Raw genomic sequence first — 12,405 nt, 5'->3', positions numbered from 1 at the left:
AAACAAAACCATTTGACACGAGTTTATGTTTAGCCTTTGGTTCACCCTCCTCACCAGCAGGTGGCGGCAATGCTCCACTAAGTTATTGGCAACAACCATTGAATAGATGAGGAACCCTAACCCCAGAAAACAGCGTCACGCCTAGCAACGGGGTCAACTAGCAACGGGGTGAAGTTGGGTTTTGAGGATCTTTGTGAATACGGCCGGTACCGTTCCACACCTGCTGTGTTCGCCTCACCTGTGCCTGAGGTTCTGTATCTGATCCAGTTACTCTGCTGGGTCGCTGCAGCTCAGAGATCTGAATTTTCTTACATTGTTTGTTAAAACTTCAGTGAGTCATGATGAATATGAACAGGAACCGAAAGACAAGCCCCGCCCACTCTGATGGTGCTGCCGTTCTATTGGTTGTAGCCACTCAGGTGTTTGGTTCTAGTCATGTGACGGCAGTTGGACACGCCTCCTTCGCCAGAGCAGAGCCTGAGGACCTGAAACTGGTTCTGCTGACAGCCCAGAACCAGCCGGTACCAGTTGGTATCAGCTGGGATTCTGCAGGAGTTCTGGTCTGGTCGGGGGAGGGAAGGGGGATCCGGTTCGGTTGTAACGGTGTGTGTGCTGCATGTTCTCAGTCCAATCAAAACCCGTTCAGGAACGTGTGTTCTGAAAGCTCCAGAACCGGACCTGGTCGGTAACGCAGCAGCTTCTGTGATGGACTGAATGTTTTTGTAGTTTTTGTGTGTAAATAAAACTTGTGAATACGTTTCTGCTCTGCTTCTGTTAATGGACCCAGGAGGTTCGGTTCTGTCCGTTCTCAGCTCTCTGTGCTCCTCACTGAAAGTCCAGTTTGTCTAAAGCACTCCAGCGCCCCCTGCTGCTCTCGTTGTCGTACAGCAGCGGATCCGGACCAGATCAAAGCTTCTAGTTGTTCTGGATCAGAACATCATGTGAACATTAAAGCCTCGGAGAGGTTCCGGCTCCGGCTCCTGGATCCCGAATGGAAAAATCACCTGACGGTCTTCAGGCAGGAGAACGACACCAGATGTTCGTTAAAGAAAGAACGTTCCCGAAACTTCGGAACAGTTTTAATGTTCAACAGATATGTGTGTATGACGTGTGTTGCCTGCAGTGATGCTTAAAGAACGTTCTTTAGAGTTACAATAAATTCTGTGAATTTGAACAGCTGACGAACGTTCTTCAGCTTTCGCAGCTCGTTGCGTAACACTCGGTCCTCACAGCGGCGGTAAGCCGCAGCGGTCAGACCGGGGTTCAGAACAGGCTGCACGGACTAAACTTTCTCCCGACACCAGCTCGTTCCGGACCGGTTCGACCATGAGGTAAGGGTTCTGCTTCAGCAGCGGGACTCCCTGCGACCCAGACAGACGGGTTCTGATCGGCAGAAGCGGGTCGGATCCGGAAACTTTGGCTGTTTTGGACATATTTCTACATCAAAGTTCCGGTTAGCCGTTAGCTTTAGCTAGCTTCCCCAACACCGGCCGGTAAGGTTTCGGTCCGGATGCACGACGTGAAGTTCCGAGAAGTTCGGCGATCGTTATGTTTCATGTATCAATAATGGAACCAGAACCAGTTCAGTAAGTTAAGCTGCCATAGTTACGGTCCGACTCCAGGTTCTCCCGAACCCAACCCGGTTCTGTCAGGCTTTATCCCACTGTGGGGAACTGGACCAGGACTCTGGGGTTCGGTTGTTAAAATGTCACCTCAAGAACTAACGGAACCGAACCAGGCCCACAACTGTATAATCAGTACAGTTCATGTAAAACTAGAGCAGAGGTCTTCAACGTGGGGGTCGTGGCCCCTATGGGGCCCCGGTGGTACTGCAGGGGGTCGTGAGATTTCTCACTAGACTTTTGTTGTACATTTTTTATTAATGCAAAGTTATGCCTTTAAATACACTTTGAACATGAGTCCTACGTTTAATAAACTGATAAATAATGTATGTCAGAAAAGTTCTACATTTTATGTAAGAGATTATTCATGGTGACATTATTTGGCCAATGCTTTAATATTCAAACATATGTTTAATATAAAAACATGAAACAATCATGAAACAAAGAAGCTGTGCATAATTTGTATTAAGGTAATAAGGTATGTTATGTAGCTCTAAGCCTCCACTAGAGGGCGTTATGTCACACTTCTGGGAACTTTGCAGCCATCTTGGTAGGTATCTGTAACTAACTGTTATGACAGTTGCTATGGAGTTGCTATGACAACAATAAACAATCCACAAGCTTAGAATTAGCTGTTGCTTCTTTCCAATCTAACATATAAACATTAGAAATTCATTACAAACATAAAATCTTAAATTTTTTTTCATATATTTTCTCTTGGTTGATCTGGAAGCCGTTGCTCATCTGTGCTTTGTGCAACACTTTCGGATCAGACTTGTGGGAACTACGTATAGAAACACAGAGATGGAAAGATCACTAAATTAATGTAAATAAAATTAAATTTAATTATATTAATGTAGTAAAATTTCTCAAAAGTAAATAGTACCTCATTAAATTTGACTTTAAGTAAAAGTTACTTTTTTATGAGCAGAAGTTGGGAGAGCTTCAGTCGAGGCCGTTCCTTACCTGTGCACAGGTGGCGCGTCAGGCTCTCAGGATCCAGGCTCTGATTGGTCGGCTGGCTGTTATCATGCAGCAGGCCAATGAGAAGCTGCCAGCTCAGCTGAGGCGGAGCTCCAGACTCAGGAAGATGGCCGCCATCCTGATCACTGCCTACGCTGTCAAAAAGCTGTCTCCGTACGTGTGGAGGAGGCTACAGGTGAGACACACACCTGAAGGTCAAAGGTGAGGGGAAGACTACAGGTGACTGAGTGTGTTGTTCCTCCAGAGAGGGGCAGCAGGTGATCAGGGAGGCGGGGCTAAAACACCTGTGGGCGTGGTCAGCACTGTGGAGGGCGGTGAAGATGAGAAGAAGAAGAGGAAAGTGGACAGGTGACAGGAGACGATGTGAGACACCTGATCAGTTAGCACCTGGTCTCACCTGGACTCTACCTGTCCACAGGTCTCCATCAGTCAACAGAGACTTCGTCCTCAGACTGTCTCACCTGCTGAAGCTCCTGTTTCCACGGTTACTGTGCCCAGAGTTTGGTCTGCTCGCTCTGCACTCCATCACCCTGATGTCCCGCACCTTCCTGTCCATCTACGTGGCTTCTCTAGACGGTCTGCACCTGCGTCACCTGTCCTCACCTGTTTCTACCTGGGTGTCTGTCCAGAGTGTCTCAGGTCATCCTGATGGTCCGGTTTGATCTCTCAGGTATGATCGTCAGGTGCATCGTGCAGAAAGATCCGCGCGCCTTCGTGCTGCAGCTGTCCAAGTGGCTCCTCGTCGCAGTTCCTGCGACGTTCATCAACAGCGCCATCAGATTCCTGGAGGGTCAGCTGACCCTGAGCTTCAGGAGCCGATTGGTCAGCCACGCCTACCAGCTGTACTTTACCAACCAGGTGAGACCTGCTGTACACCTGTTGACCCGCCTTCTCCGGGCGAGTCTAAAGCTCCGCTCCTTTACAGACGTATTACCGCATCAGCAACATGGACGGCCGTCTGTCCAACCCGGACCAGTCTCTGACCGAGGACATCGTCATGTTCTCTGCCTCCGTCGCTCACCTGTACTCCAACCTGACCAAGCCCATCCTGGACGTGGTGGTCACCTGCTACACGCTGCTGCGCACCGCCCAGTCCAAAGGTACACTGCCACCGCCGCACCGCCGCTCACCTGTACCTGGCCTGATGGTGTCCTCCTGCAGGGGCCAACACCACGTGGCCCTCCGCCATCGCCGGCCTGGTGGTGGCGCTCACTGCCAAGGTGCTGCGCTCCTGTTCTCCGCACTTTGGGAAGCTGGTGGCCGAGGAGGCGAAGAGGAAGGGAGACCTGCGCTATATGCACTCGCGCATCATCGCCAACTCCGAGGAGATCGCCTTTTACGCCGGACACAAGGTGAGCGCCCCCTGCTGAGCGCCGACACTTTCTACAGAAGAGAGTGTTTGATTCTCAGACCGAGGCAGCACGGTTGCTTTCTGGGTGCGTTTGATTCTCCGACCGTTGGAGCGCTGTTGGTGTGCAGGTGGAGCTGTCCCAGCTGCAGCGGAGCTACGCCTCCCTGTCGTCTCAGATCCATCAGATTCTGCTGAAGCGGCTCTGGTACGTCATGCTGGAGCAGTTCCTCATGAAGTACGTCTGGAGCGCGTCCGGCCTCGTCATGGTGGCCGTGCCCATCATCACCGCCACAGGATACTCCAAAAATGGTAAGCTCCGCCCCCCTGTGGTGGGCCGGAGGCTGCGGCGGCAGCTTGTGACCTCTGACCCTTGGTGTGCAGACTCTGAGGAGGTGAAGCGGGCGGCCATGGTGATGAAGGAGGAGGATTTGGTCAGCGAGCGAACGCAGGCCTTCACCACGGCTAGGAACCTCCTGAACGCCGCCGCCGACGCCGTGGAGAGGATCATGAGCTCCTACAAGGAGGTCAGCATGCCCCGCCCCCGCTGACAGGCCCCGCCCCCCCAGGCGGGCCTGACCTCAGGTGTTGTGTGCAGGTGACGGAGCTGGCCGGCTACACGTCCCGCGTCTGGGAGATGTTTGTCGTGTTTGAGGACGTGAGCCGAGGAATCTACCGCCGCTCCGCCGACCCGGAGGAACCGGCAACCCGCCGAGGAGCGGCGGTCCTGCAGGGCCAGAGGATCAGCGGCCCGCTGCAGATCAGAGGTCAGCAGGGTCAGAGGTCAGCAGGGGTCAGTCAGATGACTTGAAGGTTCTGCACGATCAGAACCGGTTTCTTAAATATCCAGAATTTGACTCAAAACGTCAAAGACAAATCTAGAAAACCTGGTAGAGAATGAAACTGTGTCCAAGCGTCATGCTGTGGGCCCGGCAGACCCGTTTCCACGGCCGTGTTGTAGTCAGAACCACGAGCTGCATGACAGCATGTTGATCTGAAAGATCCACATTCCCATAAAACACCTAGATATTAAATGCTTAGAGCTGAAATAAATGGAACCAAGATCATTATCAGTTCAAACTCTTTGTTCTGCTTTGCTTCCATCTCTGTGCCACAATCCTTCTCATGCCGTCCCTAACAAGGTAACGCCCTGGGCGGTTGCCCATGTTGCCCATGTCAGAAACCACCACTGTCTGCACCAACGGTAAACACTCAACTATGAACACTGACCAAGAGCAACAAGCACCAGGCGACCCTGACTGTTCTCACCCTCCCTCGTCTGCCACCAAGACAGGAGACGAGAACAACCCAAGAGCAACGAGCATGCTCTGTGTGCTCTTCCCTTCTTGTTTTATTTATTCGCTGGTTAAATAAATATCATTATATAGTTAATTAAGTAGAATAATAGCTACTGCAGAGTACCAGAGCATTACAAGAACAAAGAGCGGCTCTCAGTGAGGCTCCAGTCCTGTCGCTGATAGTAAAGAGCCGTTCAGAAGAATCGAATCGTCGTGAACGTCACGTCACAGTATAGCAGACTTTTGGTCACAGCGTAGTCCCATGTTTTGCATCCGGTGAAAACAAAGATTTTAACAAATAAACTGGACAATATGGTGGCAATTCAGGGACATTTCCACAGTTGATCAAATCCAGAGTCCTCAACGACCGAGACCATCAAGAAGTCTTGAGATCAAGACCGGTCTCCGGTACTACAGCACTGTTCCAACCAGCCTCCTTAGCTGCTGCAGATGTTCTTCTCTTGGCAAAGATATGCTGATTTTTATTAGGTTGATCCTAACTTTTCCAGGTTTTTCCAGGATATTCCAGGTTTTTCCAGGTGGTTGTACTGGTCATTCCCTGTGACCGCAGCCAGCTCCTGGTGTGTTTGTTGTTCCAGGTCAGGTGGTCAGCGTGGATAATGGGATTCGCTGTGAGAACCTGCCCATCATTACGCCCACTGGAGACGTTGTGGTATCCAGCCTCAACATCCAGGTTCGTCTCACTGATCGCTCTATTGGCTGTGAAGGTGGTTCTGTTTAGGTTCGATTACATCACCATGGTAACCAGAATCTCCAGGTGGCCCAGTGGATCCAGAACCTCAGTTCTGTAGCTGTTCATCAGGCTGATTTATGATGTTTATGAATGAAGTTCTGATCTGTAGACCCGATACGTGGTTCTGGGTGTAACTCCCAGCAGATTAGCGGGTTCTGGTCGGATCAGCCCGTCTGGAACCATCAGCCGTGTTAAGACTCCTGGTTTTTGCTCGTTGATGGTTTTCTCCTCGCCTGCCTGATGAGCTGCCCTGTGATTGGCCGATTGACTGTGTTAGCAGGCAGCTGTGCCTAATAAACTGGCCGGTCGGACATGTTTGATTTCTTTGGGTTTTTTACTGTGAATGGGTTAGTGGTAGTTCCGCCCGGTGGCCAGCAGAGGGAGCGCTAAAGTCATTTTATACCGATTCATTACACAGCCGGCAAAATATTTTAATACTTTTTTATTTATTTGTTGTTGTTTTTTACAAACGTCCAAACTGTTAGTTTTCCCTGTTAATGATTATTATGTTTTTTATATTAATTTGTTTTTAAGGTAAATTTTAGTTCTGCTGTTTTGTGTATTTATTTTAAATGAATTCTAGAGTTAAATCTTAGAAATGAAAGTTTATTGATCTTTGTGTATTATTTTGCTTTTATGGTTATTTGAGCTGAAAATGTTTAAAAACATTATTATTGTTTAGCATAAGAATTTCTGGGGCAGGTTATGGTCAGAACCAGCTGATGACGACCCCATCAGAACCCCGACCGGTTCTGGATCAGAGCAGATCAGAACCCCGACCGGTTCTGGATCAGAGCGGATCAGAATCCCGACCGGTTCTGGATCAGGCTAAGCCTTTAAAATAAATGAGGTGGATCTGGGATTCTGCCAGATGCCTCGGACCGGGCCAGAACTTCTGCAGGACCGGATCAGGTCCGGCGTGAAGGATCCGATTGTGTTCTGGGGAGGTCAAAGGTCGACCCGGAGAAGACTGATGGAAACAGAACTGCCTTTGTGTTCTGATGGGTCCAGATGAGTCACTGAGATTCTGCTCTTCTACTGAGCTGGGAAGGTTCTGGAAAATCCTGGGAACCTTCCAGGTCTTGGTTCTGGTCTTGGTTCTGGTCACAGGACGTGTTTCTGTGTTGCAGGTGGAAGACGGGATGAATGTTCTGATCACAGGTCCAAACGGCTGCGGGAAGAGTTCGCTGTTCAGGATCCTCAGTGGGCTCTGGCCCGTTTACGGTGGAGCTCTGTACCGACCAGAACCGCACAACATGTTCTACATCCCCCAGAGGTAAACACCCCGGTTCCCACGGTGGTTCGGGCTGGTTCTGGTTCTGACTGGTTCTGTTTCTGAGCAGGCCTTACATGTCGGAGGGAACCCTCAGAGACCAGGTCATCTATCCGGACTCGGTGGACGACTTGGTCCAGAAGGGACTGACGGACTCGGACCTGGAGGAGATCCTCCGTACCGTTCACCTGCTGTACATCCTGGACAGGGAGAGCGGTCAGTCACAGTACTACAGGAGTACTACAGAAGTACTACTGCTGTAGTACTGCTGTACTATTGTGGCACAACAGCGGTACAACAGCGGTACTACAGCGGTACTACAGCGGTACTACAGTAACCCTGTGTGTGTTTCAGGCTGGGAATCCGTCAGCGACTGGAAAGACGTTCTCTCTGGCGGAGAGAAGCAGAGGATGGGGATGGCCCGCATGTTCTACCACCGGTACCTTCACTGCTTCTTCACTGGTAGTTCAGGTCCAACCAGTTCAACCAGTTCAGGCGCTGACATGGGGGTTATGGTGCCTCCCTGTGGCATCGTAGAGAGCTGTTTAAAGACGGAGTGCTGCGATTGGTCGGTGTGGTGTTTCTCCCCAGCTGATTGGCCGTCTGCCCCGCAGGCCGCGGTACGCCCTCCTGGATGAATGCACCAGCGCCGTCAGCATCGACGTGGAGGGAAAGATCTTCCAGGCTGCAAAGGATGCTGGGATAGCGCTGCTGTCCATCACCCACCGACCCTCCCTCTGGTCAGAAACACATGTTGCTGTGTTTGTGAGGCCCAGCGGCTGACCTTGGCTGACCTTGGCTGACCTTCCCCTGTCCCACAGGAAGTACCACTCCCACCTGCTGCAGTTCGACGGAGAGGGAGGCTGGAAGTTCGAGCCGCTGGACGCCTCCGCCCGCCTGTCCATGCAGGTGAGTCTACCTGGCGGACCCGTTCTGCTGCCGGTTCTGGTCCAGACGTGGTCCAGAACCCGGGTGACGTTTCGGTTCTGGTTCTGTTGCAGGAGGAGAAGCAGCGCCTGGAGAACCAGCTGTCCGGGATTCCCAGGATGCAGCAGCGACTGTCTGAGCTGCGGCTGCTGCTGGGGGAGCCGGAGGGCGAGGAGACGGCGGAGAGCCGGGACGCAGCGGCGCCGCTCTGCTAGAGGGAGCGCGCACCTGACCTCACACCTGAGCATCCACATAATTTAAACTTTTAACCAGTTCCTGTTTGCTGTCTGAGGCTCCGCCCCTTCCTGTCCGTTGCTCCGGGTCAGAGGTCACCTGCCCCTGACAGCAGACACACCTGTGGCTTGTGGAATCTGGTTGTGGTCCCACATTTCAAAGCTTTTAGTAACTGATTAAGTTATTGATTATTAGAACATGATGATGTCATACATGATGCTGCAGTCGCTGCTTCAGCCGCTGAGCCTCACCTGTCAGGTTGCGGAGCTTCACCTGCAAACGACCCGGTTAAACCAGAACCAGTACGCTGATGGGTCAGCGGTCAGAACCGGTCTGCTTCAGTTCAGTTGCAGATGACTCCGCCCCCTCTCAGGTGAGCTCCAAGCAGACAGGAAGCTGCTGGTCACAGCGTGCACGTGTCCTGTACCTGGCCGAAGCGGTGGATCTGAAGCAGCCGACTGATGGCCGCCGTCAGGTCACATGACCTGGGTCAGAGGTCATGTGACAGCTGTAGACTGTAATGAGCCTTTTTGACTGTAACTGTATGAACCAATCAGAGCTGAGCTGCTCAGCGACCAATCAAAGTGGCAAACATGATGATGAAGAGGCCTTATTTTACAGGAAATAAAATGTTTTCTTCTGACGCTGCTGTTTGTGTGGTTTTTCAAAATAAAAGCGGTCTGACCAGAAGCTGAGGCTCCGCCCACTTCTCTTCTCATCCAGAACCAGATCAGAACCAGATCAGGTGTTCCTGCTCCAGAATCCGTTCGATTTGGTAAGTTAACGGCTGCTTCCGCCTCCGATCCGGTTCTGGAGAGTTCTAGATCGGTCCGGTTTGGAGGAACCGAGAAATCTGTTATGTTCTACCAACCCATTTAAGGTTCTGGCCATTGAACCACGAACAGAACCGAGCTGCAGAATTCCTGGGAAGTGTTCGGTTCTTCCCAAACAAAACGATCTTCTCCAGAACCAGAACCCGTCCCTGTGTTCTGACCCAGTTTGTTTTTTAAACTGAAATAATCTGAGATTAAATATTCCAATTATTTAATCCGTTTGGTTTCTGAGGATCTTTGGGTCCGCCCACTTTCGGACGGATCCGGTTCCCCTCTCTCTTCCTTCCTCTCTCTGGACCGGTTCCGTCTGACCCGGTTTGGATCCACCAGAACCAGTCCAACTCAGAATTGGGATCCGGATCATCAGAACCAGAGGTGAATGTGGTATCAGAACAGAACCAGTCCTGAGCCCAGAACACAGCTGGGACAGATCCATCAGAACCAGAACCTCTGGCCCAGTTCTGCTGCTAAAGCATCCAACTGCTGGTTCTGTTTCCAATAAGGTCAAAGGTCACTGGTTCTGATCATCAGCATTGACCCGGTTTTCTACCAGTACCAGAACCTTAGTCTGGACTTCCAGAACTCTGAAGGTTCTGGTTGAACAGAACCGAGAGTTCTGGAGTCTTGCCATCAGAACCAGCAAGTTCCCGCGTCAAGTCCCGAGTCACGTGGTCAGAACGTTTGATGACGTCAGCTCAGGTAAGTTTTCACCTGGATGCTGAACTCAGTGATGGAGATGCTGATGGGTAAGGTTCTGGAGAGAAAGTTCTGACCCGGTTCTCATCCTGATCTGGTCCTGGTTCTGGACCTGGTTCTACCTCAGACCTGACATGATTCCAGAACCGCCCTTGGGTCCGGGCCGGACCGATACCTGCTGCTCCGTGAGGCGGGGTGTGAGAGGGTCGCCCGCCCGGCCGGCGCCGCCCGGTCTCCGCTCAGCGGGGCGGGGTCTCAGCCAGACCTGTTGTTCGGATCTCGGAGCTCCTGGTCCCGCCTGGGTTCTGCTCGGTTCTCTCTGGCTCACCGGAACTTTTCTCTGGCTTTTGGAACTCGGCGGGATCCGAACCAGACCTCTTGGTCCAGGTGAGTAAGACTCGGTTCTGCTGAATCCAAGTTGTCTCGAGCTGCATGAAAGAGCGAGCGAGGCAGGCGTGTCTGACGGGAGCGAGCCAGACTCCCTTCAGGAATCTGATACTTTTCCGTTTTTCTGCTTTTCTAGATTAATGTTATTGATAAAAGGACCGGTTCTGAAAGGAGCCGGTTCTAGAACAGGTGCTCTGTGATTCGGGTCTGAAACATCCCTCTGGTACGATTGTCTGGTTCTATCTCTGCTGGTTTTAGTGTGCCTGCCTGCTGAATTCAGCTGAGAACAGCGAGTTTTAAAGTGAATGGGTTTTGAACAGAGTCTGGTCTTTGAACTGAGGGGTGAAGAACCAGAATCTGCGGTTCGGTTTGGTTCGGAGTTCTGTCAGCCTGTCTTCTCTCAGCGGGGTTCTGTTGGAAGATGCCGACCAGTTACGGTTCGGTTCGGCTCAGCTGGGCTCGGCTCGGTTCAGCCTGCAGTCGAATAACTTACATTCCAACACATGCACAGACACGCGCACACACGAACAGAGATACCCACGAGCACACGCACATGTGCACGGACGCTCTTTCATGAACGCGCAGTCAGCTGAACTGAGGCTCTGTGCTGATCTGGACTCGGTTCCGAGTCACCTGCTGATGTTTCATAAAACAACTTTACATCACGTGACCCTGTGACTGTTCACACTGTAAACACACACACACACACACACACACACACACCCACACACACACACATACACACACTCTGCTGTCTTCCTCTGTAGCCTCAGGGGCCCCTCTGTCACCATAGACACCATCGGTCCGGTCCAAACTGTCCTAGTTGCTGCGGTTCTGATCCAGAACCTACTGGAGAGTTCTGGTTATTCACACAGAACGACATCAGAACAGAACTTTGAAAACGCGACCCATTCAGAACCACTTTGACCCAAATCGAGTTCTGAGGAATCAAATTATTTCTAATGGAATTACAGAGCCGAATATAGAAATAGTTAAATAAACCCAGTAGAATCAGAATAACTAACCTGCTGACCATTAACTAACCAACCTGGCAACTAACTGACCTAGTAATGCCTTCATTTATTCATTAACCAGCTCTGTAAGATGGTTAACCAGTTAATTTACTAACATAGCAACTTCTAACACTGTAAAACTAATCAGTTAGCCTCGCTCAGTTAATAACAAACGAAGGAGCTGAGTTAATTATTCCACAGGTAGAAACCACAGAGAACATAAACACTAAAAATCATCTAAATTTTGAAGAAATCTAAAATATTTAAAATTATCTTGAGGAAAATAACATTTGGATGGTTCTGGTTCGATCCGTTCCAGGCTGAATAAATCAGAGGAACCTGGATCCACAACTGAGGTCCGGCAGCCTGGACAGAACGATCCAGTCCAGTTTTCTACCCGGTCTGCACCTTACTGGACTGGGAAGTTAAAGTCAGAACTTTCAGTCTGTTTCCCTCCTGATGGTCCGGTCGACCCTGTTCCACTGGAACCAGAACTTCATCATCTACTCCAGTGGTCTATTAGAAGCAGCAGTGACAGTTTGTGGCTCATTTTAAGCGATTAAAGACGAAACAAAAAAAAAGGCGTTTAATAAAAGAGGAGGGAGCAGCAGCTCTATTTGCTGCTCTATGATTCAGAGGTGAGTTATGTTTTTTCATAGTTAACATTTTTAACTGAATAAACATAACCACATATAATAAACATATATAGAAGTGACCTTTACATATAGTAATAAACATTTCCACTTATCACCTCTGATGTCCACCGGACTCTCAGTTGCCATATCAGCTGTTTGGGATTCCCCTCCGTTCTTATGTCACCGCGCTTTCTGATTGGCTACCTGTCACATTCAACAGGCTGCGTTCAGTCAGGGAAAACCTGCGACAATCGGGCCGAGACAATTTTGAATGTGCCCGATTGTAGATCGGCCATATTCAACACACCACCAAGTAACACAGCACTCACTGCAGGACGTTGGAAGATTGTCATAAAGGGAAAATTGGGGCAGAAAAAAAAGGCTTCAGCGGGAACACCAAC

The 12,405-nt window shown here is 50.5% G+C and overlaps 2 protein-coding genes across 6 annotated transcripts in view; both read left to right on the top strand.

Moving 5' to 3' along the window:
* Positions 1–1,189: 1,189 nt before the first annotated feature.
* Positions 1,190–9,083, top strand: abcd1 (ATP-binding cassette, sub-family D (ALD), member 1). Of its 3 annotated transcripts, none has more exons than XM_032567306.1 (17): positions 1,190–1,331; positions 2,599–2,781; positions 2,851–2,942; positions 3,025–3,182; positions 3,277–3,464; positions 3,532–3,706; positions 3,768–3,958; positions 4,086–4,266; positions 4,339–4,481; positions 4,553–4,721; positions 5,852–5,946; positions 7,137–7,282; positions 7,350–7,495; positions 7,634–7,718; positions 7,894–8,019; positions 8,101–8,188; positions 8,281–9,083. In XM_032567306.1, exons 2-17 carry the CDS (start codon positions 2,653–2,655, stop codon positions 8,419–8,421), a joined length of 2,253 nt encoding a protein of 750 aa, XP_032423197.1. In that variant the 5' UTR covers positions 1,190–1,331; positions 2,599–2,652; the 3' UTR covers positions 8,422–9,083. The 3 variants fall into 3 exon arrangements, with proteins under 3 accessions (XP_032423197.1, XP_032423188.1, XP_032423179.1); XM_032567297.1 differs by having other exon boundaries at positions 1,191–1,331; positions 2,554–2,781; positions 2,851–2,954; XM_032567288.1 differs by having other exon boundaries at positions 1,192–1,331; positions 2,851–2,954.
* Positions 9,084–10,199: 1,116 nt separating this feature from the next.
* Positions 10,200–12,405, top strand: part of plxnb3 (plexin B3) — a 36,381-nt gene continuing 34,175 nt past the window's right edge. For 2 of the 3 annotated variants that reach the window (XM_032566921.1, XM_032566905.1), the window contains exon 1: positions 10,200–10,356. The gene's annotated coding sequence lies outside the window, so the exon portion shown is untranslated. The remainder of the gene's footprint in view (positions 10,357–12,405) is intronic. The other variant, XM_032566931.1, reaches the window with a different exon arrangement.

Source organism: Xiphophorus hellerii, chromosome 1 (assembly GCF_003331165.1).
Source record: "Xiphophorus hellerii strain 12219 chromosome 1, Xiphophorus_hellerii-4.1, whole genome shotgun sequence".
In the NCBI taxonomy this organism is placed as follows: domain Eukaryota; kingdom Metazoa; phylum Chordata; class Actinopteri; order Cyprinodontiformes; family Poeciliidae; genus Xiphophorus; species Xiphophorus hellerii.
The sequence above is the reverse complement of the archived record's forward strand: the minus strand, read 5'-3'. Positions and strand labels throughout refer to the sequence as shown.

Bases quoted from the DNA above. Each gene is read 5' to 3' on its own strand.
- abcd1 (XM_032567297.1), top strand. From the start codon at position 2,653: ATGCAGCAGGCCAATGAGAAGCTGCCAGCTCAGCTGAGGCGGAGCTCC. The intron at 5,947-7,136 runs GTTCGTCTCACT...TCTGTGTTGCAG, and splicing joins TATCCAGCCTCAACATCCAG to GTGGAAGACGGGATGAATGT. The intron at 8,020-8,100 runs GTCAGAAACACA...CCTGTCCCACAG, and splicing joins ACCCACCGACCCTCCCTCTG to GAAGTACCACTCCCACCTGC.